Source organism: Trachemys scripta, chromosome 16 (assembly GCF_013100865.1).
Source record: "Trachemys scripta elegans isolate TJP31775 chromosome 16, CAS_Tse_1.0, whole genome shotgun sequence".
NCBI lineage: Eukaryota > Metazoa > Chordata > Testudines > Emydidae > Trachemys > Trachemys scripta.
Genome location: NC_048313.1, coordinates 16,896,650 through 16,921,982, shown reverse-complemented (window position 1 = coordinate 16,921,982; position 25,333 = coordinate 16,896,650). Strand labels below are relative to the sequence as shown.

Below are 25,333 nucleotides of genomic sequence, written 5' to 3'. Positions count from 1 at the left end.
GAGCCAGGACTCCTGGGTTCTGTCCCAGCTCTGGGAGGGGAGTGGGGTCGAGTGGTTAGAGCAAGGGGCTGGGAGCCAGGACTCCTGGGTTCTGTCCCAGCTGTGGGAGGGGAGTGGGGTTGAGGGGTTAGAGAAGGGGGGCTGGGAGCACAGTTCTCCAAGTGTCTTTATAGCTGCCACTTCCACCCCTGCAGGGGCAGCTTGGCCGGTTCTCAGCCTTTTGGGGGACCCCTGGGTCACAACCCTGAGCTGCTTGGGGGGAGCCTAGGCCCCCGTCCCAGGGAGAAGGATTCTTCTCTTCCCCGGGGGGGGGGGGAGAAATGGGGGGAGGATCACAGGAGGAGGAGCAGGGGCTCATTCTCTGTGGCCCAGTCACCCCCTAGCTTCGAGCTGCTTGTAATCAGCCCACCTGGCTATAAAGACTTTTTTTGGGAGGTGGGGGGCATTTGAAACCTAAAAGCCTCAATTCCCCCCCCCCCACCAATGGTTTTCAAGTTTTTAAAAACTCGAGTTTTAACGGCAGCTTTTGGAACGTCAGCTGGTTGTTTTTCCGGGTGTGAATATTCCCCCCCGCCCCCTCCCCTCCCAGCGATGTCAGTGCCGCTGCCAGCACTGTCCACACGGGCGCTTCTAGCCGGGCAAGAGCTCTCGCTGCTTGTGGCGGTGGGTTTATTACACCGACGGGAGAACTCTCTCCCCTTCACCAGAAGCACTACAGCCTGCATGTGACCTCGGACAAGTCGCTGCCCTGCTCTGGGCCTCGGTTTGCCCTTCTGTGAGATGGGGCTAATGCTGCTACCCTTCCCGGGCTTAGAGGTGCCTGAGGCAAAGCGCTAGATCAGAGCGGTTATGACATACAGGAGTCCCTCTTGCTGGGGTGGCACATGGCTGCTGTTTAACACCCCACAGCGCCAGCGTGGCCGGGGAAGTTGAGGCTGCCCTCGTGCTCCGACCTGGCGGCAAGGGAGGATGGGCCCAGCAGGATCCGTCCGTCTCTCCCGCCCCGACTCACCTACGAGGTCGTGGGCCAGGTCCTTGATGAGGTGCCCCACGATGGCGTAGGCCACGCCCACCACCACCAGGGCGGCCATGAGGAGGTAGAGCACGGCCTTGGGCAGGGGGATGAGGTCGCGGACGGGCGGCTTGTACTCGCTGTACAGGGGCTGCTCGTTGGCGGACGAGTGCTGGGACAGGAGCCCCAGCGGCTCGGTGCGGTTGAGGCTGGTCAGGTTCACGAGTTGCAGGGCGGACACGGCTTCCATGCCCTGGCGGGGAGGCGCCCGGACGCCTGGGGCGGGAGCTTCAGGGTGGATGGAGACGGCCTGCAGCATGGGGACAAAGGTCTCGTTATCCCTGTTATGGATGGGGAAACTGAGGCAAGGGGTGGGGCTTGGCTCATGTAGTGAGTCAGTGATGGCTGGGAATCAAACCCCGGAATCCTGCCTCCTACCCCCTCCTTATCGGCTTCATTGTGCAACTTCCTGCTTCGGGGAGAAAAACCCAGTCCTGGCCCCACCTCTAACCACTAGACCACACTCCCTTCAAGGAGTTGGGATGAGAACCCAGGAGTCCTGCCACCCTGTCTGCTGCTCTAACCGCTTGACATCACTCCCCTGCCAGAGCCAGGTATAGAATCCAGGAATCCGGGCTCCCAGCCCTCCCCCACTAGCTCCCACTTCCCTCCCAGAGCTGGGGATGGAACCCAGAAGTCCGGGCACCCTATCCTCTGTTCTAACCACTTGACCCTACTCCTCTCCCCAAGCTGGCACCAGAACCAGTAGTCATGACTCACCTTCCCTCTAACTGCTTCATTCTACAACTTCCAGGCTAAGAACCCCGGAGTCCTGATGCTCCACATCTAACCGCTAGACCACCCTCCCTTCCCAGAGGGGGGGTAAGAACCCAGGAGTCCTGACCCCCAGTCCATTTCCCCCCTGCCCTGCTGGAGCTGGGAATAGGACCCAGGAGTCCCACTCCCCTGCTCTGACAAGGTGGTCAAGCCCATGTATCCCGATTCCATAGGCTTTGCTGTAACCGCTGGACCTGCTCCCCCCACCCTGGGGGCAGGCGAACAGAGGGAGGGGGCTGCAGCTTGGGTAGGTGTGGAGCAGGCAGAGTTTAACCCTGTGCTTGCTGGCCCGGGCCCTTTGTCATTTTCCTTGTGCTCTGGATTTTGGTCTACTAGCAGGCGGAGCTGGAAAATCACTGACCCCTCCGCCCTGCCCAGCCCCGGCAGGACCATTCCCCCCGGCGCTCCCCTGCGGCGTGCCGGCCGGCTGTGCTTGGGTCCGGGCTCAGGCCTGACCTGTCACCCCTTTGGCTGATCCCCCACGAGCTGCTGGTTAGCCCCAGAGCAACGTGGGGCAGCGGCTGGGAGCTCCGGAGGGCGGGCGGGGCTCAGGGGAGGCTCACACTCCTGCCTACAGACCCGATGCCAAGATTGGGGTCTCCATGATGCTGGGGGCCAGACAGACACCTGAGATCAGGGCCCCCACTGGGCTGGGGGCCACAGAGCCCCCCCCCCTGAGATTGGGGACCCCATTAGGCCGGGCGTTGCCCATATGCAGAGCGAGCACTCGTGAGCTAATCGGCCAAGGCAGAACAGTTCTCACTTTACTGAGGGGGGCCTGGCCCAGGCCCTGGGGGAGCGTGTCTGCTGGGGGGGCCTGGCCCGGGGTGAGCGTGCCTGCTGGGGGGGTCCCGTCCCAGACCCTGGGGGGGAGCGTGTCTGCTGGGGAGGTCCAGCCCAGGCCCCCCTTTCTAGGAAAGTCCAGTGACATCAAAGCAGCGATACCCCTACCTAGGCAATTGACGATCACGATCCCCCCCCCCCCACCCCCCCCCCCCCCCGGTGTCTCAGGCTTGCATGTGGCCCTGGGCCCGTCTTGCTGGAAGAACCAGCAGCTCTGCCCCCGAACTGAGGTAATTTCCCTTTTGTTTCCCTTTTGCTGCTCCAGGTCTCACCTCCACCTGGGCCCCAGAACGCAGCAGAACCGCCCGCCCCTCACCAGCCATCCTGGGGGAACCAAGGGAGAGACCGGCCCTGCCCCCCAAAAAACCTCTACCAAACGTGGCTCCGATCCTGGCAGGACCCCTCCCCCATTGAGTGCACCCAGCTGGCCCTGCCAGCCTCTGCCCGCTCTGGAGCTGCCCCCTTGGGCCTTCTCAGGAGGGGTTCGCCTGCAGGTGCCAACCCCCGGGCTCCAAAATCATGAGCCCCCAAATCACGAGCCTGAGCTTGTCCGACTACCCCATGGGGGGGCTGGTTATCTGCCTCTGGGGGCACTTGGGGGTCGCAGCGCCCAGCTTGTCTCCACAGCAGGGAGCTCCCAGCTCCCTCTTTGTGCAGCTCTCTGCCCCACGGCAAATACCCCGACCCTAACGCCAGCTACTGCCAGCGGTACCACCTTCGCAAGAGTGGGTGCCCGCCCAGGGCTGACGTGGGGCTGTGGGAGCCCCCCACCCCGAGCTGGGTTCAGTGTCTGGGGGGCTCGGGGCTCGGCCCACGCAGGCAGGAGCAGGAGCAGGCCCTGCATGGTCAGATCAGTGGTGGGCCTGGCTGCCAGCACCCTCCTGTTCCAAGGGGTTTCATCGGGGTTCAGGACTGAGTCCTGCGTTTGCACACACCCCGCGGGCGAGGCAGCCTCCGGCCTCAGTGCGGCTGCCAAGCAGGGAGAACAGGCCCAGCTGGCTTCGGGGCAGGGACTGTCTCTCACCACATCTGCAGCACCTAGCACCATGGGCGGCCCCAGACCTCAGCTGGGGGTGCATCTGTCTATGCAGCCCCAGGCGCCATGGAGGGACCCCGCTCTCAGCAGGGAGATCCATGCAGCCCCTGGCACCGTGTGGGGGGGGCTGATCTCAGCTGGGGATCCATGCAGCCCCCGGCGCCATGGGGGGGCCCCACTCTCAGCAGGGAGATCCATGCAGCCCCTGGCACCATGGGGCGGGGGCGATCTCAGCTGGGGGATCCATGCAGCCCCTGGCACCGTGCGGGGGGGGGGCTGATCTCAGCTGGGGAATCCATGCAGCCCCTGGCACCATGGGGGGGGGCGATCTCAGCTGGGGATCCATGCAGCCCCTGGCGCCATGAGGGTCCTCCCCACCCCACTCCCTGGATTTCGGCTGGGGCCTCGTCATGAAGTGTCCCTTATTCTGACTTTTTTGGTCAACTACAGGTCTTTCCCTTCTGCCTGTCGGCTGGGGCGAGCAAGCCCCCAAGCCCAGAAAACGAACCGTGGATCTACGAGCAGGCCCGGGATAGAAAGGCCGGATGGGAGCACTTGCCCTCTGGCCTGCCCTGCTCAGCTCAGCCCAGGGCTCCCTCCCAGCCAGTCCTGCACCAGGCCAGTCACTTCCCAGGCTAGATCGCGCCGCAGACCCCACCTGGAGACAGGGTCAGTTCAAGGGTCAATTCCCTGCCCTGTTCCTGGCCCCCATCCTAGGCTGAGCCCACAGAAGGGCCAGGGGCTGGGGGGTTCCCCACTGCACAGCAGGCTAATTCCCTTTGCGTAACAGGCTGCGCTAGGAGCCAAGGGCTTTGCCGAACGCTGAGACTGGCCCTAAGCTTTCCAAGTAAAAGAACCTATTAAGGAGTCACAGATTTATGAGGTTTAAAATAACTCCCCCGTGGCACAGGGCATGGCGCTAACGCCAGGGGCAGCAGAGGGGCTGCCGGGCGAGGGCTCTCGAGTCAAACCCCTGTTAACTGTCCTGCTGCGACCCCACCTCCAGAGACAGGAACAGGGTGCAGGGGTCCTGACTCCCAGGAGCCCCTTGCAGCTCTGAGCCCACCCCTGGGACCAGAGACAGAACCCAGGAGTCCTGGCTCCCAGTGCACTAACCACTAGACCCCACTCCCCTCCCAGATCCAGGGATAGAACCCAGGCATCCTGGCTCCCAGTGCACTAACCATTAGACCCCACTCCCCTCCCAGAGCCAGGGCTAGAACCCAGGAGTCCTGGCTCCCAGTGCACTAACCACTAGACCCCACTCCCCTCCCAGAGCCAGGGAGAGAACCCAGGAGTCCTGGCTCCCCCTCCCCCAACCACTAGACCCCACTCCCTTCCCAGATCCAGGGATAGAACCCAGGAGTCCTGGCTCCCAGTGCACTAACCACTAGACCCCACTCCCCTCCCAGAGCCAGAGAGAGAACCCAGGAGTCCTGGCTCCCAGTACACTAACCACTAGACCCTACTCCCCTTTCTCACCTGGGCTGCGTGGATTCCGTCTGCCCTGTGGCTTGATGGTGCATCTGTTCTCACTTGGTGGCTTCCCCCAGGCGGTGGATGGGCCGGGCCCAGCCGGGAGCGCTGCCTGGGAGGTGGGGAGCTGGGAGTCCCTGGAGCGATCAGCCACGGTCGGACCCTCTGGAACGATCAGAACAGACAGCTGGAGGTGAGCATTAAGGGAGAGGCTCCACCCACTCAGTTATGTCATTACCAGGGCGGTGGGTGATTGGCTGCCTGGGACTGTTCATAGGGGGCATTGCAAAGGGGAGACCTGGGCTGTGGGGTTTGTTGTGTGAAATTCTGCTCCGGACACCTGGGTTCTATTTCCAGCTCTGGGAGGGGAGCGAGGACTAGTGGTTAGAGCAGGAGGGCCGGGAGTCAGGACTCCTGGGTTGTATTCCAGGCCTGGGGAGGGGAGCGAGGACTAGTGGTTAGAGCAGGAGGGCTGGGAGTCAGGACTCCTGGTTTGTATTCTGGGCCTGGGGAGGAGAGCGGAGACTAGTGGTTAGAGCGGGGGGGGGAATGCTGGGGGTCAGGACTCCTGGGTTCTATCACCAGTTCATACAAGGTCCAGTGAACGGCTCTGTTAGAGCACAGGACAGACCTCAGTCTGGGGAATCGTGAAATCCTGCTTTCCTATAGGCCCTTGGCAGCTTCTGTTCCAAACGTCCAGTTCCAAACCGCCGCGATCGCCTGCCGCCTGAGCCGCGGCTGCGTTACATGAAGTGATGAAAATGAGGCGGGTTCCCCCCCAAGGCGTGATGTAACTATAAGGTAAAATACATGCTAGTGAAATGGGATCCGTCACTCAGCCAAAGGATAGCAGCATGCTTTGTGCTCGGAAACTGCTGTTCAAACGCTAACAAGTACAGGGATCGTTTGCCCACCACTGAAATGCGGCCACCTCTGGGGTGGAACATGGCAGCTGTTTATACAGGGGATCACTCTCACACAGGACTGACAAGAGGGGGGGCGAAGCCGGTACAAATTACCGGGGCCCGGTGGTCCGGAAGGGGGCCCGGCTTCCCTGGCTTCCCCCCCTCTCATGAGCTCTGTTTAGCTGGTCCGCCCTTGCTGGGGGGCCCCAAATTTTTTTTTCACCGGGGCCCGAACTCACTCTCGGTGGCCCTGCTCACACAGCAATGAAATGTAGCCACTTCTGAGGTGTAGCGTGGCAGCTGTTTAACAGCACAGCAGGACTGCACAGCAGTTCGGGAGAATCTAGCTAGCTAGTGGTTTCTGGCTGTCTAGCCACCATTCGAGTCAGCTAGTCGTGGTCTGGGAGTTTTCTTTGCAACCCTAAGACCCATATTATTTATTATAATGAAAGACTGACATCTGCAAAGCCTGCTAGTGCAGCCCCCCCATCCCCATTCCAGTGAAGGGGACAGGGGATAAGTAGGTCTAGAAAGAGGCAGCCTGGTTTATTGGCTAGGGCACTGCACGAGGACTCAGGACTCCTGGGTTCCATTTCCCGCCCTGCTGTCTGACCTTGAGCAACTCTGTTCCTCAGTTTCCCCTCCCACTCGGTGTCTACTGAGACGGTGTGCGCCCAGCACGGTACAGCCCTGGACTCGGAGTGGGGCCTGAGGCACAACCGTAATACACACACCACGAGACTACAGGTGCGGGGGGTAATTTCCAGACTTTTGCCTTCCGACGATGAGCTGAATTTGGGAGTCGCTGCACGGGCAGAACCCAGTGTGGTCAGGTTTTGATCTCCAGCCCTTCCCCAAGAAGGGCTGGAGGGTGAAGCTGGGATCACTAGCTCCAGAGCACAATTTCCAGGTGGGAGCAGTAAGGAGCCTCTCTGCACTGGAGACACAGAGGCTGCGAAGGCAAGGATGGCAATCTCCCAGGGCACAGGATGGGCCCCTGCTGTTCTTCCTCACTTCACCAATCCTCCTGCTTCCCCCCTCCCGCTGCTCAGGAAGATGACGAGCTGGGAGTGCGAAGAGCAGAGGGGTGTTAACGAGGCAGCGTTAGCGCCTCCCTCTGCAGGCCTGGCGGCATGGAGCTCTCCTGGCAGGAGACGTGGGAGCTGACGTGATCCAGCACAGGATGAAGCAGGGGCCTGATCCTGGTGCTCTGGCCGATGTAGGGATTCAACGGGGCAGGGCCCAGTGGGCTGTGGGAGGGTTTTCACTGGCGATTCACTCGGGTGCATTCTGGCTACCAAGGTTCAGCAAATTCCACCCAACAGCGATTCCCACGGTGTCCTGAAGAAAGTGAGAGGGAAGGAAACAGGGAAACTGCAGGAGGTCTGATGAAATGGAGGTGAAAGAGAGACAGAGACGCTAAAGAGCCGGAGGGAACCACAGGGTCAGCTCTGTCCAGCAGCCTCAGTTGAAAATAAATCAGTCAGTCTCCACTACGGAGCCCATACTGGCATAGCTATGCCGGCCCAGCCCTGATGTAGACGCAACCTAGACCAATACAAGTTTTTTTATTGGTGTGGGACCACCAGCCTGAACACCGTTAGCTATCTTGGCAGAAGGCCTCTTCTGTCAACACAGCTGCATCTATACTGACGGCTTTGTCGGCAAAGCTACATCGGGTATGGTTTTTTCCCACCCTGACCGACACAGCAACGCTATCACCACTTGGAAGTGTAGTCCAAGCCTTTGCCACCAGGGACACTGCAGAGTGATGGCAGAATTGCCGGCGGATAAAGGAGTGGGACGTGATACGAGAGAGAGAGCAATCTCAGGTTGACCAGAAGGCAATGGACTCGCTGATCAGATGGATCTGATCTGATCTGAGTCCAGCAGCCTGAACCGCAAGGGAACCGGCCTTCTTCTCAAAGCAACCTGGCTCTGCAGTGCTGAGGGCGACCTGCTGCTAATGGTATTTAGGTGACAAGGTGAGAAGCTGAGACATCAGATGCTGGCACCTCCACTGCTATAAATATCACCCTGCTGCTCCCTGCACAGATGCCAGGCTCAGAAGAGAAGCTTCTGCTCTGGGTCCCCACACCCAGGGCATTAGGCCTGATACACTTGACACGTGGGAAATAAACACCTGCTGAACTTGGCATGTTCAAGAAAGGAGGTGGTGGGAGGTGCCTCTAAACTTGACTCTTTCTCCTTCGGATTTGGGCCGAGCCTGGCGAGTGCCTGGGCAAGCAAGGGGGTTGAGGTGCTGGAGAGCAGAGGGGGCAGAGAGAGCGAGACCCATCTTGATGTGTATACGGTCGTCCAGCTACAGAAGTGATGTCTAAAGTGGTGTGAGTCATGGGTGAAAGGGGCTAACGCTGCTGCAATATATGTACCCCAGGGGGGATCGGAACTGGCAGCGACTTACTTCCCAGTCGAGTCCTGCCGAGCAAGCCGATTGCACGGCCCTGTGAGGCAAAGCAGGGCCTCCATCTGGTCGCTCACTCAGCACTCCTGCCTTGGTGGCTAAACCCATTTGCATGGAGCCCAGTTAGGCACAGCAGCACTTTGAAATGGCATGCCTCGGAGAAAGGCCTGATCCAAACACCCCCAAATCCCACACCTCGAAGCTCATCTCTGAGCACGACTCCCCCCTCCGCCAACGCTTGGCTCAGCCGCCCTGGCCTCCATCTCCAAGATTACCATGCTGCCATCCCCCCCTCAGTTTGCTGCATTCCTAGTGCTCTGCTCCTCCAGGGGCAGGCTCAGCATATTCCTTCTGGCCCGTGCATGCAGGCGGAGTGGATTTTTCTTTCTTGAAGTGGCACAGTTTCCAAATCTTAAATCCTCTCTGGGAAGGGGGGAAAAAGCAACCAACCACCAACCCCAGTTTCGTGAGGCGGAAGATGCTGCTATTCCAGGCACCAATGGATTACAAGTGTAAAAATAACACCAGCTGGAAGAACCAGCCTGTGATGTCACCCAAATCCCAGATGGGAACCATTCACAAGTTCTTACTGAGCAGGGATCACGCTGAACTTCTCAATCCCAAACCTGTGAAATTCGATATTTGCCACAAAACGTTTGTTTACAAAATGTTCCTTTCTTGTCCAAGGATCCCTGGAGTGAGATGAGCTGTCAGATAAGGCCGAGGGAAGTGTCTATTTTATGGTCAGAAAGACAATAAACGTTATTAGTCCTCTTGCTGCCTTCTTTTCTTGTTGAGTCCCTCCTCCCTAGACTGTTAAAGCTGCCAGAATACCTGCTTCCTGTAAAACAGCTGGACTTTTGTGGAGATTTTCTGAGGCTATTGACTACACTACAAGCACTACATTGGCACCGGGTTTTTTCCTCCATCAATGTAATTAGTCCATCATTCTGAGAGGTGGTAGCTAGGTCAAGGGAAGAATTCTACATTGTGTCTACACTGGGGGTTAGGTTGACCTAACAATGGCATCTTGGACGCAATTTTTTTCACAGCCCTGAGCAACGTAACTAGGTCAATCTAATTTTTGTGTGTAGACCAGGCCTGAGTTGTCATATTGGAACAAGGCACCAGCCTCCTATTGAATTTCAGTGGGGTCTAAAAACCTATTTGGAAGTCCCAGCCTTCTTCAACGGACTGTTTTTTAAATTATTCTTATTCGAAGTGAAGTCATCAGGCAAATAGAAATGAAGGCAATGACACATCCATGTGAGGCATCCCCTGGTCTTAAATACTGGATCTTTGATCAATCTGAAATGGTTATTCCTGGACAGGGACTTCCCATGTGGAACTTAGGATGGACTATCCTTAACAAGAGAGGCGCCAAGAACTGACACAAGCCTTTTGTTCAGATGTCCATGTGTGTGTAGATAATATGATGCCTCCGTGGCCATTCAATGGGCTCGATTCTCAGTCACACGGATAACGGTAGCATAAAGGAGGCTTAAGGTGGGTAGAAATGGCTCCAGAATGCAGGCCATCAGGGGGGCCACTAGCAGCGGAGCATAAACTAGAGCAGCCTCAAAGACACTGTAATTTACAGGGCCCAGCACAGCCTCAGAATATGGAGACAGCCACATTGTCTTAAAGGCCCCATCCTCACAAGGGAAGTGAGAATCATATCCCAAGTTCAAACTTTGACTCTGCTGCACATCACTCCAGTTCCTTGTATCTCAGTTTCCCCACCTCTAAAACGGCATAGCACTTTTAGATTAAAACAGAAATGCATAGATCCCTCTGAGCAGGAGGATTGATGTAATTTTAACTAGCCTTTGAAATGCAAGTATTGAATAATGTGAATTGCCATAAATAGGAGAAGTTACGTAGAACAAATCTACGGATTTTTATTAAGCTGTTCCAGACAGCAGTGGGGTCTTTGCTTTGCTTCCGTAATACAAGCAGGCATTAAAAACAAAGCCAAGATGGTTTAACCATCTCTTGCTGGTTTCTAGCTACTTCCCATATACAAGATTGGATTGGGGTAGGGGGAGAACTGGACTCTAAAAAGCAGCAGACAAATACATCTCAGTAGAAGTTGCCTCCCCTGGTTGGACACAATCATGCAAATTTGTATTAAAGAGCCCTCTCGCCATAAGACCAAGAGTGTCTCTGTCTATAATCATCGTGTTTTCAGCACCGCTGGCAACTGCCAGTTTATTTTCATTTCTTACTGGTGGGAATCTGTTGCGTTCAGATGGGCATGAAGAACGCCAGGGAGATGCATACACAGCAAGATGTGGAGAAGCGCTGCGCTTCTGAGCCACAGAGACCAAAATCTCTTGTGGGTGAGCCTCTCCTAGGGGCTAAAGCAACAAGTGAGGGTAGATGATGTTCATGCTTCTCCAAATAGCTCTCCCAACGCACCTGAAACCTGCCAGAAATCTGTGGCTATCTAGAATTTCTTTAAAATAAGAACGAGGAGTACTTGTGGCACCTTAGAGACTAAGCCATTTATTTGAGCGTAAGCTTTCGTGGGCTAAAATCCACTTCATCGGATGCATGCAGTGGAAAATACAGTAGGAAGATATATATACACACAGAGAACATGAAAAAATGGGTGTTGCCATACCAGCTATAATGAGAGTAATCAGTTAAGGTGGGCTATTATCAGCAAGAGAAGAAAAACTTTTGTAGTGATAATCTGGATGGCCCTTTTCCAACAGTTGACAAGAAGGTGTGAGTAACAGTGAGGGGGGGGGGGAATTAGCATGGGGAATAGGTTTTACTTTGTGTAATGACCCATCCACTCCCAGTCTTTATTCAAGCCTAATTTAATGGTGTCAAGTTTGCAAATTAATTCCAGTTCTGCAGTCTCTCGTTGGAGTCTGTTTTTGAAGTTTTTTTGTTGCAGTATTGCGACTTGGAGGTCTGTAATTGAGTGACCAGGGAGGTTGAAGTGTTCTCCGACTGGTTTCCTGTCCTATGGCCACCTAGGATTGAATGGAGAAAACGGGGAGAAATGAGCAGAGCTTTTCCACACCACAAGTAACCCATATTTCTAGAGCTAGTCAGTCCTGAGCTACCCATCCCCCACAGCTCTGCTAATGTCCTTCAATCTCAACCCCAGCTACTGATACTCCTCAATCCCCACCCACACCAGGGGTGTAAACAATGCTTTTTTTTTGGGGGGGGGGAGCTTCTGCTCCAAACTCAGTGTTTCCTTTATTAGTGCAATCTCTAGATTGGGGGGATGAAAGTCCCCCTAACACTGCAGTTGTCTATACCCAGGCCCCCTGCTAGTCCAGCTGTCTTTCAAGTAACTAATTCTGCCAAACCGTGCTGTGGTTGGATGTGCCCCCCCATCCCCCAGCCTGGACCCCCCCCGCCCCTCCCCCCAACTAGACCCCAGCTCAGCCCCCCCCCCCCCCCCGCCTGGACCCCCTCAGTCCTTCCCCCAGCCTGCACCCCACCACCTCTGCCTCCCCCCCAGCCCAACCTCCTCACTCCCTTGCTTCATGCCCTCTCGCCCTCTCATTGGAGGAGCTGAGGGCGGGGAGGGCGCTGATTGGCCAGCAGGGCTGGCATTCTCCGGCCCAGGCCCCGGCCCCGCCCTCCCCTCTCCTCAGCTGGGCCGTTGAGGGGCGGGGAAGTGGCGGGAAAAGCTGTGGTGAGGGGGGAGGGGCGCTGGGAGCCCCGATCCAGCCCCATCTTTCGGGGGAGCCCCTCTACAGGGCCCCTACTGGGAAGCTTGATATCATAGAGGGGCCCACATCTATATGGGAGCCCCAATACTGCCCCCCAGTTCTATATGGCCCCCCCCTGGGAGCCCCAATATAGGCCCCCCAGTTAGATATGGAATCCCCCATAGATGGATGAGGACCCAATATCAGGGCTCACCAGGGGGATTCCATATCTAACTGGGGGGCCTATATTGGGGCCTCATCCATCTATGGGGGATCCTCTCCCCATGGGCTCCTCACCCCCCTATGGGGTCTCCCCCACCGTGAGCCTGGCTACAGCTGTCCCATGTGGGGGTCCTCTTCCCTAGGGCTCCTCACACCTGCTCATTGGGGATCCCCCCAGCCTTGCTATAGGGCACCGCATGCTCCTATGGGGGTATAGGAGCCCCTTCACCCATAGGAGGGAACAAACAAACACCCCACCCTACAGAATTAAATCAAATTAGAGGGGTTTATATATATATAAATACACAGCGGCTTAACACTTACCATCAGTATTCAGACTCAGTGGGAATTCTTTTAGGACCTTTTTGAGCATGAGAAATCTTTGATCAATTTATTTTTTTTAAAAGCAGATATTAAGAGTCACAGTACTGCCAACCCCCCAAAATCCAACCCCAAATCCTAAAAAAAATCATGAGATTGGCTTAAAAATAATGAATAGACAAATAAATTTGGGTTTCTGATTATTTGCTGTCTTTAGGGGGTCATGATTTCAAGCATTTTTCCTCAACCACAAGACCTAGGAATGCCTTCTTTCATTTTTTTGTTTTTAATGAAAACTGAGATGCTCACATGATCCCAGGAGCTGGGGCTTTAAGAAAAACAGCTAATATCCTCAGAGCAGGGAATCCAGAAGTCAGGTTTTCCCCAGTAAAACTTAGCTAGTGATATAAAGGAGGGAGGGTGTGGAGTGGAATTGTAATGAATGGTCAACAGCTAGCATCCTGCAACATTTCAGCTTAGTAAATGATGTGAATTTAACAATCATTGTATGTACTTACCTCTCCTTTTCAAAATTAATTTCCTATAGAGTTTTGAAGAACTTGGTTGAGGTCAGACAAGGTTACACTTTCAAATCCAGGTAACCAGTGTAGGTTCTAGGTGCTTTATTATTAATTATTATTATTATAATAATTGCTAGAACCTCTTGCCTGGGGATAGTGTTAGATGCTGTACATACACCCATAACAAAAAGACATTCTTTATCCCGCAGAATTTACAATCTAGGTAAATACAATTGACTTATAGAGCTAGAAAGCTAAAAATGTTTCTAGATGGATGTAATTTCATAGTCCTCTACAGAGGTTAGAGTAGCAGTGTCTTTATTTTTATATATATATCCTCAGTGTTTTAACAGTTTTTCTTACAATAAATATCAGTTTAGCAAATTTTGTCCGAAAATACATCTAATAAAATACAGATTATTTCAAACTCTCCAAGCGAAATCAAGTCATAGATAAAAATAGCGTATTTTGTCCAGCTGTCTTGGGAGTAACTCCAGTGAAATTATATCAGTGTAAAACTAGTTTAGAAGAGAAACAGACTCAATATTAGAGCTGGTCAGGAAATGGATTTCCCATCCTATGACAAATTTTGAGCGTTTGACTTTTTTCCTGGTTCCAAATAGGGACGAACAGCCAAAATCTCAAAATTTTTCATAAACTGAAACACTGAAAAAAATCATTTGGGGTAAACTGAAATATTTCCTTTCCATTAATTCAATCTGTCGTGTTTCAGTTTTGACCTTTTTTATTTTAAAAATATAAAATAACATACATTTTTAAACAAAAAGTAGTTTTGAACTGAAAATTCCAAATGTTTAATTATGAACATGTCAAAAACGGCTCTTTTGATATTGTTCAAAACTTTCTTTTTCAAAACAAAAATTTAATCGAAACTGACATGGTCCCATGGGAAGATTCAGTTAGGAAGAATCGGCATTTTCCACACCCCCGCCCCAAGAAACATCATCAAAAGTTCCCATCAAGCTCCACTGAATATGTTTAAAACTCTCAGTTTGCTTTAGTAGCTCATGTAGGTCAGCGATTTTGAGCCTGTTATTCTTATTAATTATATGTGTTACTTTAGAGACTAGAGGCTGCACCAAGATCAGGGCCCCATTTTGCTAAGTGTTGTACAAATACTTTGTAAGAGACAGTCCCTGCCCTGGAGAGCTCCTACTCTAAATAGACAAGGCAGAAGGGTCACACAGCAAATTAGTGGCAGAGCCAAGGGCTAGACTAAGTCCCAATGCAGGGTGTCTGATCCATGCAGCCTCCTGAACAATCTCTCTACTTTTTAAAGGTTACGATGTCTAATCAGGAATGTGAAAGTCCAGAGCCAGAAGATGAGCAGGCTAAACCGGACAGCCCGTTCTTTGATGATGTAGAAAGACGTGAATTACATAGTGAGAGCCTGTCCAGGTGAGGAGTTTTGCACAGACGTCTAATATTTACTGAGAGCCAGAGAAAGGGGAGCAAATGCTGTACCTTGTGCCATGAATATGCCAACAGAAACTTCCCAAAGGAGAAATGTGTTCTTAATAAATATATGGTTGGGAATGCCCTGGTTGTTCATGTTAATTGTAGCAATTTCCCAGCCTGTATTCAGCCTAGGTTTTCTAATTAATATAATTGGGTATGGACAATGTGTCTAATTGCATTCTTAAGTTAAAAAGTTAGTTTGGAGGCAGTGTTTCCCAATGGATAGTGCACTGGAATGCCACTCAGGAGACCTAGCTTCAATTGCTGGCTCTGCCACTAGTTTGCTGGGTGACTTTGGGCAAGTAAAGGCCCGTGCCTCAGCTTCCCCATCTGTAAAATGAGAGTAATGATACTGACCAATTTTGTAAAGTGCTTTGAGATCTCCTGATGCAAAGTGCTGTCTAATTAATGACTCCCACATTCTCTGTGCTGGGCACAGGCAGAATCACTCATTTTAAGTCCTATAAAGGGGTTCCCAGGACAGCTACTGCTTTTAAAGAGGTGGTGACGGCCAGTGCATTTACGGCTACTCTAAACACAGGCTTTGGACCAATGGAATGCTTTCAGTGAGGGGTATGATTAGATATTAGTTTAGTATAGTTACATTGGGATACCCCTAGTGTGTGGATGCAATGACATGCTACACTGAAAAAAAAAAGACAGTCAGATGAGTTATAACCATATTGGTTTAATTTTCCCGAGACGAGCCCTACATGAAGCTAACAGTATCCACGCTACAGGGTTGTACTGCCGCATCCCCGGGCTTGAAGTAGATTCCACTATATACAGGGTTTACAGTTTGGTTCAATGACTCACAGCACCTCCACGATACAAATTGTTCCAGCCCCCCTGTACTGGTTTGAAACTGATACAAAAGCTGTGTGTAGACAAGCCCTTGGATGGGAGCAGTTAGTCTTTCAACTCCTTTCTATGGGACTTAAATGGCTCCCAGCCCCTGACACTTTTAGTGTATTTATTTAGAACCCAGATCTCCTGACTCCCAGTGCAGTGCCCAATCCACTGGGCCACACCGCCTCTTTTGCAGTAGGTGCGTACATACAGTGCACGCAGGTGGAGTGTATACAAAGCCACCTGGCATGTAGGTTGTTTACTGGTACTTCTGTACAAGAGGACAGAGCTAATCAACAGCAGGTGTCTCTGGCTTTTAATTCCATCAATGAGCTGCTTCACCTTGGCAGATGGCTTGGTTTATTTAGACCCATTTCCTCCACGCCTCCTCAGGACCAAATGCCAACACAAGGCAAGGTTAAGAAACACTGACGTAGGAGTGCCGGCCAATAGCATCAGGAGTTGAGCGGGGATCCTGATCAGTAGTGTGTAATGTGCTAATGCAATAATGTACCCAGCAGGCCGATCCTAAGCACACTGCCTTCCATGGCAAGGGTACTGGTTTAGAACCTGAGGCTGCTCATCATGTGGGTCATTCTCCCCCCCATCAAATGGAATTAAATGTCAATTTTGCTAGCACTGCAGAAGTAGTTTCACAAACAAGTCAGCCAACAGGGACTCTGTATTTCCTTTATAAAATAGAATTAGCCAACACAGGAGCTGTCAAGTTTATGATGAATGGATTCTGGTTAATAAGCTGCTTTCATTATTGAATAAACAAATGTAAAGAACTAAAATTCCCACATGAGAGAAATTAACAAAATAGCTGGCAGCAGTTTTCTTTGGCATCTGATTTTGCTGGATAACTTTGGCTCTAGTCTTTGTAATTTTTCTTCATGTATTGAATTGTGAGGGTAGTTTTGTACAGCTGCAGCCTTTTTACATGCACAAAGGCACCAGGGGAGGATCTGACCTTCTATGTTTGGTTTTAAAATGCTCCCTTTCTTTAGGAATGACAGCAAGGGAAAGGATGGGAAGTTTACTTTTTCCACAGAGCAGGTAAACTTCCCCCCTTGCTTCAGATATGTCAGTTACTCTTATCTGGAAACAAAGCAGATGCTTTCACAATGAGTCCTCAAACTCCCCTGAGGTTTGGCCTTTGAGTGTAACTTGGGGTACAGAGGAATACAACACATGCTCATTTATTTCAATTTAAATGCAGGAAGGAATCGCCCAGCACATCATTGCTCTGCCCCACTGCAGATGGGCCCGTAGCTGCATTGGACGGCAAGTCATCCAATTATTTCACAGCCCTGGATTCAAACATTGAAAATCTGCAGAGAAGAACGCAGCAGCTGATTGAGAAGATCAACGAGAACCGGAAGAAAGACCACACTGTCATGAGCAATTTCAGGGACAGTGTCATGCTGAAGGTGAAGTGGATATTGAGATGGCTACATACAAGGGCTCGAGGATGGAAGCCAAAGGATGGAAGAGAAGTTAGCTAGTTTGGTGAAAGAGGAGGCGCTTTAATGCTGAGCAAAGGAGAGGAGAGAGAGAGTGTGTGTGTGTGTGTGGGGGGGGGGGTATCATAGGGATGGATTGCCCCCTTCCAGGATATAAACCCCATATCATTCCAGCACGGAGGTAGGGTTTGCCCTGGGCTGGAACAGGCAACTGGACCCAGCATAGATCCCAGGGGATTGGCCTGAGACCAAAGACTTCTGCAGGAAAGGCCTGTGCTTCCAATTGCATCCCTCCTCTCACACACACCCTGGAGTTTCCCTAGAAGACCCTCCCAAGCAAGAGGTGTACTAGGGCCCCTCCTCAGAGGGATACGTCACACAGTACGGTGGTAGTGCGGTGGGAAGGTAATACAGCCCAGAACGGTGTTGTCTATTCCTTTTGAACTTCACTGGGTGCAGCATTCTCCAACCCCCACCCCCAACTTTCCCACCCCTCCTCCAATAGTCATGCTTTCCCCCCACCCCCCCAGGACAACCGGGCCAAGGGGAGGGATGCTGAGCCCTCCATTTTCATGGGAGTGGGAAAAGCTGTGTGAGGAAGGTCCTCTTCTCACATGGGTCTTCTTCCCAGGGACCCATACTGGGTTATAAAGCAACAGAGGGTCCTGTGGCACCTTTGAGACTAACAGAAGTATTGGGAGCATAAGCTTTCGTGGGTAAGAACCTCACTTCTTCAGATGCCAAGTGAGGTTCTTACCCACGAAAGCTTATGCTCCCAATACTTCTGTTAGTCTCAAAGGTGCCACAGGACCCTCTGTTGCTTTTTACAGATTCAGACTAACACGGCTACCCCTCTGATACTTGACACTGGGTTATGGAATCATTTCCCCAAGGAAAGTGGGGGGAGTTTCACTGTATAGAGCATTTAAAAGTAGATTGGACAGAACCAAAGAGGGGAGCAGCAGCTAGACTCTACTTGACAGGAGATGGACTAGAGGGACCCTGTCAGTCTCCATGTCCTCCAATTCTCTGCTACGTTACAGCAAATCAGTAGAGCGCTTGTTTTCAATGTAAAACCATTTTACTTGCCAACAGAAGTGAAATCCCAATATCACGCCTCAGAGACACTAACTTGAATCGCTGCGAAATGCAGCAACCCGTTTCATCCGCCTCACTAATCTCCTCTCCACCCTGACCGCACACACAACATTCAAGATTGTGTATCCACAGAATGTTTATTTCATGTATTTTAATCATGTTATTCTAACTGCATCAGTCACAGATCACCAGTCTGAGTGTCCTCCATGTCTCTGAGGCATTAAATCAGATGCTTTGGAGCATAGTTTATGTAAATGTAGAGAAAAATAATGCAACAGCGGGGAGCTTTCCATTATAAAATCAGATAGAGACTCTAACGTTTCAGAGTGGTAGCCGTGTTAGTCTGTATCAGCAAAAAGAACAGGAGTACTTGTGGCACCTTAGAGACTAACACATTTATTTGGGCATAAGCTTCCGTGGGCTAAAACCCACTTCATCGGATGCATGCAGTGGAAATTACAGAAGGAAGATATATATACAAAGAGAACATGAAAAAATGGGTGTTGCCATTCCAACTATAACGAGACTAATCAATTAAGGTGGGATATTATCAGCAGAAGAAAAAAAACTTTTGTAGGGATAATCAGGATGGCCCATTTCAAACAGTTGAAAACAGTGGGAGGAAAATTAGCATGGGGAAATAGTTTTTACTTTGTGTAATGACCCATCCACTCACAGTCTTTATTCAAGCTAATTTAATGGTGTCCCGTTTGCACATTAAGTCCAGTTCTGCAGTTTCTCACTGGAGTCTGTTTTTGAAGTTTTTTTGTTGGGGAATTGTGACTTTTAGGTCTGTAATTGAATGACCAGGGAGGCTGAAGTGTTCTCCGACTGTTTTTTGAATGTTATAATTCTTGACATCTGATTTGTGTCCATTTATTCTTTTGCTGGCACATGATGGCATATATCACATTGGTAGATGTGCAGGTGATCGAGCCTCTGATAGTATGGCTGATGTGATTAGGTCCTATGATGGTGTCCCTTGAATAGATATGTGAACAGAGTTGTCAGCGGGCTTTGTTGCAAGGATAGGTTCCTGGGTTAGTGTTTTTGGTGTGTGGTTAGAATAGAATCATCGAATACCAGAGTTGGAAGGGACCTCAGGAGGTCATCTAGTCCAAACCCCTGCTCAAAGCAGGACCAATCCCCAGACAGATTTTTACCCCAGTTCCCCTAAATGGCCCCCTCAAGGATTGAACTCACAACCCTAGGTTTAGCAGGCCAATAGCACTTGGATTGCTGGTGAGTATTTGCTTCAGGTTGGGGGGCCGTCTGTAAGCGAGGACTGGCCTGTCTCCCACGATCTGTGAGAGTGAAGGATCGTCCGTCAGGATAGGTTGTAGATCCTTGATGATGTGCTGGAGAGGTTTTAGTTGGGGGCTGAAGGTGACGGCTAGTGGCGTTCTGTTACTTTCTTTGTTGGGCCTGTCCTGGAGTAGCTGATTTCTGGGTATTCTTCTGGCTCTGTCAATCGGTTTCTTCACTTCAGCAAGTGGGTACTGTAGTTTTAAGAACGCTTGATAGAGATCTTGTAGGTGTTTTGTCTCTGTCCAAGGGATAGGAGCAAATGTGGTTGTATCTTAGAGCTTGGCTGTAGACAATGGATCATGTGATGTGGTCTGGATGAAAGCTGGAGGCATGCAGGTAAGTATAGCGGTCAATAGGTTTCCGGTATAGGGTGGTGTTTATGTGACCATCGCTTATTAGCGCTGTAGTGTCCAGAAAGTGGATCTCCTGTGTGGACTGGTCCAGGCTGAGGTTGATGGCGGGATGGAAATTGTTGAAATCATGGTGGAATTCCTCAAAGGCTTCTTTTCCATGGGTCCAGATGATGAAGATGTCATCAATGTAGCGCAAGTAGAGTAGGGGCATTCGGGGACGAGAGCCGAGGAAGCGTTGTTCTAAGTCAGTCATAAAAATGTTGGCATACTGTGGGGCCATGCAGGTACCCATAGCAGTGCCGCTGACTTGAAGGTATACATTGTCCCCAAATGTCAAATAATTGTGGGTGAGGACAAAGTCACAAAGTTCAGCCACCGGGTTTGCCGTGACACTAACGTGTAATATATATAAGAACGCCTGGCTCTTATCTAGCACTTTTCATTCATAGATCTCAAAGCACCTTACAAATGGTCAGAATCATTGTAAAATGGGGAAACCGAGGCACAGGTCAACATGACTTGTCCATGCTCACCCAGCAGGCCCGTGGAAGAGCTGGGAATAGAACCCAGGCTTCTCAAGTGCTATATGAGAGCGAGATATTTATTAATTATTAAGATAGGTAGTTTGGCTTGTAGGATACCCTACTGGACTAGGACCCAGGAGACCAAGGTTCTATTCGTGGCTCTGCAACTGGCCTGCTAGGTGACCTTGGACAAGTGACTTCACCTCTTTGTGCCTCAAGGTCCCCATGGGGATAATGGTACTGACCTCCTTTGTGAAGTACTTTGAGATCTACTGATAAAAACTAGGGATTATTATGCAAATGGAATAACAAACCAAAGCTTCATTTTATGCCAGTGCCTTCAAAGCATGGAGCTAAGTTAAGAGGAAAGTAAGTTGAATTCTTTACCACCTTCTGATCGCTGTTGTCGAACGCACTCCAACAGGCCATAAAGCTTCCACTTGCATCTCCAACAGAGGCAGAAACCAACACGCCTCCCATTTCACACAAAAAGAAGAACAGGAGTACTTGTGGCACCTTAGAGACTAACAAATTTATTAGAGCATAAGCTTTCGTGGACTACAGCCCACTTCTTCGGATTCATCATGGCCTCTACCAGCAGCAGCTCAGCACATCTGACTGTCCCGTATTCCATGCATTTGGGAAGTTATTTCCCCCTTACCATTGCTGAGGCTGCCATTAAAGCTTTGGGCCAGATTTTCAAAAGTATTTAGGAGCCCTAAAAATGCAGCTTGGGGCTTTTGAAAAATCACACTAGCCACCTAACTCCTGGGCAAGTTGGGAATAGAACCCAGGGGTCCTGAATTGCGGTCCAATGCCCTGGTCTCTGGAGCACATGGCCTCTAGTAAGCCAGAATCCTCCTGTATGTCCCATGAAGATCCCACTCCTGCATTCAGATCCATGCAGGCAGATCCTCATGGAGTTACATTGAAGTGCTGCATGGACCAGCTGCAGGGCTGGGGTCTGCATAGGAAATTGCCAGCCTGGCCCAGGCTAGCAGTCCCTTGAGTCAGGATCCTGGCTCTCACACAGCCAACTCCACATGCTTTCAGAAGATGGTGCAAGAAGCATTTACATTTATGCAGAGATCAGTTTTAGTCCATTCTGTCTAAAACTCATGAAAAAAAGTCACACTTAGGGCAAGACTCAGACCCATCCCAACAGGGCAGAGCACCCACTGAAATCAACAGTAGTTGCATCCTGTTACTCTGGGAGTAGGGGGACAATGCAACCCTTAATATTCAAGCCATCAGCCTCTGGTCCATTTTAATTCCTAAGGCCTGTCTTTCCTTGCACTCCAAAAGGTTTCGAGTTTGGCGGAGAAGCTGGAGGAAATGATGTTTCTCCTTTACGATCGCCATAACAAGCAAATGCAGGATAAGCTCCAAGAGCTCTCGGAGATAATGGAGAGGATCAGCCAGATCCAAACGGAGCTCAGACAAGTCTGCCACACTGTGGAGGCAGCTTATAAAGACTTGTGCGTGCAGCCAGAGGTGTGAGAACACTAGGAAGAAGGGCCAGCTGGAATCAAAAGCCCAAATGAACCACTCAAACCATTGTGTAGCTACTATTCTGATGCAAAAGGAAAAACAAGACTACAGGTCAGATAAGGGCCTCTTTTTCTATTCCTGTTGCAGTTTGTTTGATTGTTAAAGTTATTTTAAAAACTCCTGAACTTTCAAGCTCTGATGGTATCCTAAAGGGCATGAGAGCCAGACAGGTTAAAAAACACACCTGGTAAGATTCAGTCTTTATAAAAGTGGGAATAGGTGAGATGTAATTAAAGTCTACTGAAGATACAAAAGGATTATGCAGTGGCCCTTGTCAAACTTCCGCACCCTGCTGCTTTCGAAATGTCTTTCTTCCAGTGTGTCAGGGGGAGATTGTTGTCGCTAACTGTCTCATAGCGCTGTTTATTGTAAAAGGCATTTTATAAAGATCACATGAATTTTACATTCCACTTTGCTGGTTTATCAATACAGACACTCCCTGACTTACGCAATTGTTCTGTTCCGGAAAGCCTTGCATAACCCGAATTTTACATAAGTTGGAAACGTATATTGTGCAAGCATAAAAAAACCAAACAATTACAACAGAAATATTACATTTACCTTAATCCTATTATTATCCTGGCACGCTGAAGGCTCCATTTTGGTGGCGGATGACAATGGGCTTAATTTGTAGATGAGGAAGGAGAAGAGGAGACAGGCATTACATCATCGGGGTCGTCAGAGGGGGCTTTGGAGGTGGAAGGCGGTAGAGATGTGGACATTGCAGGCCTTTCAACCTTCCTTACAAACTTATCGAGAGATGACTGGATAGTGGCCTTTTTCTTCTCTTCATATATCTGTCTGTAACAGGCCAGCGTTTCGTCAATGCCTCTGTTCACTTTCAAGAATCGTGAGGAGTTGGGGTCCATCTTCTCAAACCTTGCCATTGCAGAGTCAATCTCACGAAATGCAAGTGCCATCTCCTTGGTGTTGAAGTGTCGTGGCTCTTCTACTTCTTCAACTTCATCCTCCGCTTCAGTTTGCTCTTTTACTTTTGCTGCTTCTAATTCCATGAGATCCTCATTTGATAATTCAGCTCCATGGGATTCGATAAACTCATCCACATCGCCAACATCAACCTCCAGCTCAAGCTGCTCGGCAAGCTTCACAATTTCATCTGCCACCTCCTCATATGTTTTGTCTTTTTCGAAACCTTTAAAGCTGTGTACAAACTGTGGGCATGCTTTCTTCCATACGGCATTCAAACAAACCTGGGTAACCTCTGCCCAGGCTTTAGCAATGTTTATGATGGCTTGGTAAATGTTATATGAGTTCCAAAAATCACGTAAAGTCTTGCCAGTCGCTTCTACTGCCTGTGCAAATGTTCTTCGTAGATAATAGGCTTTAAAATTAGCAAAGACCCCCTGATCCATGGGCTGTAGGATCGAAGTCTTGTTAGGAGGCAGAAACACGACTTTTACATTAGGGTGAAAGTCATCTAAATGTGCGGGATGTCCAGGAGCATTATCGACGATAAGCATAATCTTGAACGGGATGTCGTTTTCTCTGCAGAATTTTTCCACTTCGGGGATAAACAAATTTATAAACCAGTCTTCGAAAAGTGCCGTTGTGATCCAAGCCTTTCCATTTGAACGGAAATGAACTGGAAGGGTAGCCTTGCTAATGCCTTTAAACGCACGGGGATTTTCTGAATGATAAACAAGCAACGGTTTCAATTTGCAATCTCCAGCTGCATTAGCCCCAAGCAAAAGCGTTAGCCTATCTTTCGCAGCCTTAAACCCTGGCATCGTCTTTTCCTCTTTTGAAATGTATGTTCTGTCTGGCATTTTTTTCCAAAACAATCCAGTTTCGTCCACGTTAAAGATTTGCTGTGCTGTATAACCACCTTCTTCTATAAGTTTTCGTAACACGTCGGGATACTTTTCAGCTGCTTTTGTATCAGCACTAGCAGCCTCACCACTCACGTTTACATTGTGAAAATTTGCACGTTGTTTAAATCTATTAAACCACCCGTGACTAGCCACAAACTTTGCGTTAGGGTCACTGTATTTTCCCTTTACGTCTTCGAAAATACTTTTAGCCTTCGCTTGAATAATCATTAGGCTAAGCGGCACACATTTTTGAATCTGATCATCCATCCATATTGTTAATAACTTTTCCATTTCATAGATAGCGCCAGAACGCTGCTTCGTTATGACTGTTGATTTTAAAGGAGCAGAGCCTTTCACGTGCTCTTTTATGCGTGCACTATCATTCAAAATACTTTTCACTGTTGAGGTAGCCAAATCGAGTTCACGAGCAATTGACGACAGGCTTTGTCCGCCTTCATACTTTTTCACTATTTTCATTTTCTGCTCTAAATCAATCTTCTTTCTCTTACGAACTGGTCCTGCACTCTTGCCATCACTTGGTTGCTTTCCAGGCATGATTTGAATGAAATAACAGGGTGAAATAACAGAAATCCAGTATCACTGAAATAACACGAGACTGAGAGGCTGTGAGAGCGCAAAGCCTTCCCTTGTAGGAGATGCTACTGCTGTATTCCTCTGCACACCGCACTACAGGACTTTGCGTTCCTGTACGTTACGCAATATTTTCTGCAACTCAAACATTTTATTTATGCCTTATGGAACTTTTTGCATAAGGTTGAATTTGCGTAAGTTGGGTCTTGCGTAACGTCGGTAGCTGTAAACGTCTCCTTCAGTGACTTGCCTGTTCGTTATTTCCAACCGCTATCTGTGCTGATATGAAAAACACAATGGGATTTAAAGCAAAAATATAAGATTCTGTCCCTCAGTTTCTTTACAGGAGAACAGAGTTTCAGCTGCTGTTCCTGATAAACCCTTATTATTCTCAAAAGGAGAGAACAAAAAGACCACTTACGCAGGGGCTGAAAACAGAACCTGTTCTGCTCCCCATCAGACCTACAAGCACCCTGGTCTACACTACATTTACTTAGATCGACTTACCTTGGTGTCTTCACCGTGGTGAATCGACTGCTGCTGCTCCCCGATCAACTTCTCCGGTGGTGGAGTACAGGAGTTGACAGGAGAGCGCTCGGGGATCGATTTATCACGTCTAGACTAGACGCGATAAATCGACCCCTGCTGGATCGATCGCTGCTCGCCGATCCGGAGGGTAGTGTAGACATGGGGGGGGGAGGGGGGGAGAGGAGGAGGGGAAGGGATGGGTAGTAGCACAGCACTTTCTGTCCTGAGAAGCCACTTTCCCCCGTGAGTCACAGCTAGCATATCAGAAAACTTGCAAGTTCGGTTTATATATTGTTCCAGTTTCCCAATGCTGGACACAGCTATTTTATAACTCCTGGGGCAGCCCCAATTGTCTTAGCACATGTAGGTGAGCTGGGACTTTTTGCCACAGTCATGGGACCTGAAATGGTGTGGTGGTGAAGGGTCGTTGCAGGTGGATCAATCCAGAGATACCCCCCTGGCTGTTAAAGAGTTTT

General features: G+C 50.3%; 2 protein-coding genes across 6 annotated transcripts; one reads left to right on the top strand and one right to left on the bottom strand.

The window, feature by feature from the left end:
* Positions 1–4,056: 4,056 nt before the first annotated feature.
* Positions 4,057–22,309, top strand: SYCE2 (synaptonemal complex central element protein 2). 3 transcript variants are annotated; one of them, XM_034792575.1, is made up of 5 exons: positions 4,057–4,397; positions 5,282–5,397; positions 14,579–14,697; positions 16,829–17,039; positions 21,661–22,309. In XM_034792575.1, the coding sequence occupies exons 1-5, from the start codon at positions 4,274–4,276 to the stop codon at positions 21,853–21,855; spliced, it is 765 nt and encodes a 254-aa protein (XP_034648466.1). In that variant the 5' UTR covers positions 4,057–4,273; the 3' UTR covers positions 21,856–22,309. The 3 variants fall into 3 exon arrangements, with proteins under 3 accessions (XP_034648466.1, XP_034648468.1, XP_034648467.1); XM_034792577.1 differs by lacking the exons at positions 4,057–4,397; positions 5,282–5,397 and adding an exon at positions 9,886–10,040; XM_034792576.1 differs by lacking the exons at positions 4,057–4,397; positions 5,282–5,397 and adding an exon at positions 12,797–13,364.
* On the bottom strand, positions 11,430–24,892 carry LOC117888820 (tigger transposable element-derived protein 1-like). Of its 3 annotated transcripts, none has more exons than XR_004648375.1 (3): positions 24,837–24,892; positions 22,468–24,608; positions 11,430–11,521 (listed from the first exon to the last, which is right to left on the bottom strand). XR_004648375.1 is itself a non-coding variant. In XM_034792574.1 (2 exons), the coding sequence occupies exon 2, from the start codon at positions 24,291–24,293 to the stop codon at positions 22,530–22,532; it is 1,764 nt and encodes a 587-aa protein (XP_034648465.1). In that variant the 5' UTR covers positions 24,294–24,608; positions 24,837–24,892; the 3' UTR covers positions 22,429–22,529. The 3 variants fall into 3 exon arrangements, 1 of the variants encoding a protein (XP_034648465.1); XR_004648376.1 differs by lacking the exon at positions 11,430–11,521 and adding an exon at positions 12,778–12,797; XM_034792574.1 differs by lacking the exon at positions 11,430–11,521 and having other exon boundaries at positions 22,429–24,608.
* Between the last annotated feature and the right edge of the window lie 441 nt (positions 24,893–25,333).